General features: G+C 61.5%; 1 protein-coding gene across 1 annotated transcript; it reads left to right on the forward strand.

The window, feature by feature from the left end:
* Nucleotides 1–67: 67 nt before the first annotated feature.
* LOC107183854 (receptor-type tyrosine-protein phosphatase S-like) lies at nt 68–1,006 on the forward strand (the record flags this gene model as incomplete). The annotated part of the gene is made up of 3 exons (XM_015566896.1): nt 68–257; nt 321–410; nt 554–1,006. Coding segments are annotated over 3 exons (733 nt in total), but the record flags the coding sequence as incomplete, so codon positions are not given.
* Between the last annotated feature and the right edge of the window lie 735 nt (nt 1,007–1,741).

The following is a 1,741-nucleotide window of genomic DNA, read 5'->3' on the forward strand; positions in this document are numbered from 1 at the left end:
CTGGCTTTCCTACGGAGAGTCAAGACCTGCAACGCCCCCATGCCGGCCCCGTCGTGGTCCACTGCAGCGTCGGGGTGGGCCGCACGGGCTGCTTCATCGACGCCATGCTGGAGCGCCTCAAGCCAGAGAAGACGGTGGACGTGTATAACCACATGATGCTCATTCGGTCCCAGTGCAACTACATGGTGCAGACAGAGGACCAGTACAGCTTTATCCACGAGGCCCTGCTGGAGGCCGTGGGCTGCGGCAACACGGAGGTGCCCGCTCACAGCCTCTATGCCTACATCCAGAAGCTGGCCCAGGTGGAGCCCAACACGGAGGTGCCCGCCCGCAGCCTCTACGCCTACATCCAGAAGCTGGCCCAGGTGGAGCCCGGCGAGCACGTCACCGGCATGGAGCTCGAGTTCAAGGTGGGAAAGGGCCGAGGAGCGGAGACTGACATCACCCCCAGCCATGGGGACAGGGTGTGGGGTGCTGGTCCCTGCGACCGTGGTACCCTCGGGGCTCGGGCTGGAGGCTGTTCTGATGCCAGCCCCTCCTCCTTGCTCCCCAGCGGCTGGCCAACTCCAAAGCCCACACATCCCGCTTCATCAGTGCCAACCTGCCTTGTAACAAGTTCAAGAACCGCCTGGTCAACATCATGCCGTACGAGAGCATGTGGGTCTGCCTGCAGCCCATCTGGGGCATGGAGGGCTCCGACTACATCAATGCCAGCTTTATCGATGGCTACAGGCAGCAGAAGACCTACATCGCCACGCAGGGGCCGCGGGTCTGCCTGCAGCCTATCCGGGGCGTGGAGGGCTCCGACTACATCAACGCCAGCTTCATCGATGGCTACAGGTACCCGCCTGTGCCTGGCAACACCGGGCCCCAGAGGGTCCCAGCCTGGTCCCCAGGGGCCTCCGTTCTCGCTTGGGAGTCGAAGCGGCACAGACACTGCCCGCCTCGCCAGGCACAGCTGAGGCGGAGGGAGGGCGTCATCCAGGCTGTTGGCTGCCGTCCATAACGGAGTCCGTCTTCCCTTTTGCACCCGTGGTTCTGTTTGAGCAATTCTGTCCCCCAGGGGAAATCTGGCCAAGTCTAGGGACTTTTTAAAAACATGTAAACTTGTACGAATTTAGGAGAGAAAGAAATGTCGATGATGAGAGAGGATCATTGATTGGCTGCCTCCTGTATGCCCCCCACCGGGGATTGAGCCCACAGCTGCAACCTGGGCATGTGCCCTGACCAGGAATCGAACCCTGACCTCCTGGTTCATAGGTCAAGGGTCAGCCACTGAGCTACACGGGCTGGGCTAAGGACATTTTTGATTGTCGTGATTTGAGTACGCGTGGAGGGCAGAGGTGGCTACCACTGGCATATAGTGGGTGGGGGCCAGGGATTTTCCCAGAACAGTGCCCATCACAGAGTGAGCCGGCCTTGAAGGTCAGTCCTGCTGACGCTGAGAAACCATGGCCAAAGGAGGCTGTCTGGGCAGAAGGTCCCACTGTGCCAAGGCCTGGCTGGGAGAGAGGACTTGGCTGTGTAAACGACCCAAGTAGTTTACTGGCACTTGAGGGAGGTGGCGCGGGCAGGCAGAGAGTCGGCGGGCAGTTCTGCGAGCTGGATTGTATCCCGTGTGTGAAATGGGGTGACGGGGCGGGGGGGCCGAGTTAGACGGGAGGCGGCCCACTGGTCAGCCCATCCCAAGGAGGTGGGCACGTGGCAGGGGCGGCTGCCAAGGTCCTGCTTTGCTCCTGAC

Source organism: Myotis davidii, unplaced genomic scaffold (assembly GCF_000327345.1).
Source record: "Myotis davidii unplaced genomic scaffold, ASM32734v1 scaffold551, whole genome shotgun sequence".
Taxonomy (NCBI): Eukaryota; Metazoa; Chordata; class Mammalia; order Chiroptera; family Vespertilionidae; genus Myotis; species Myotis davidii.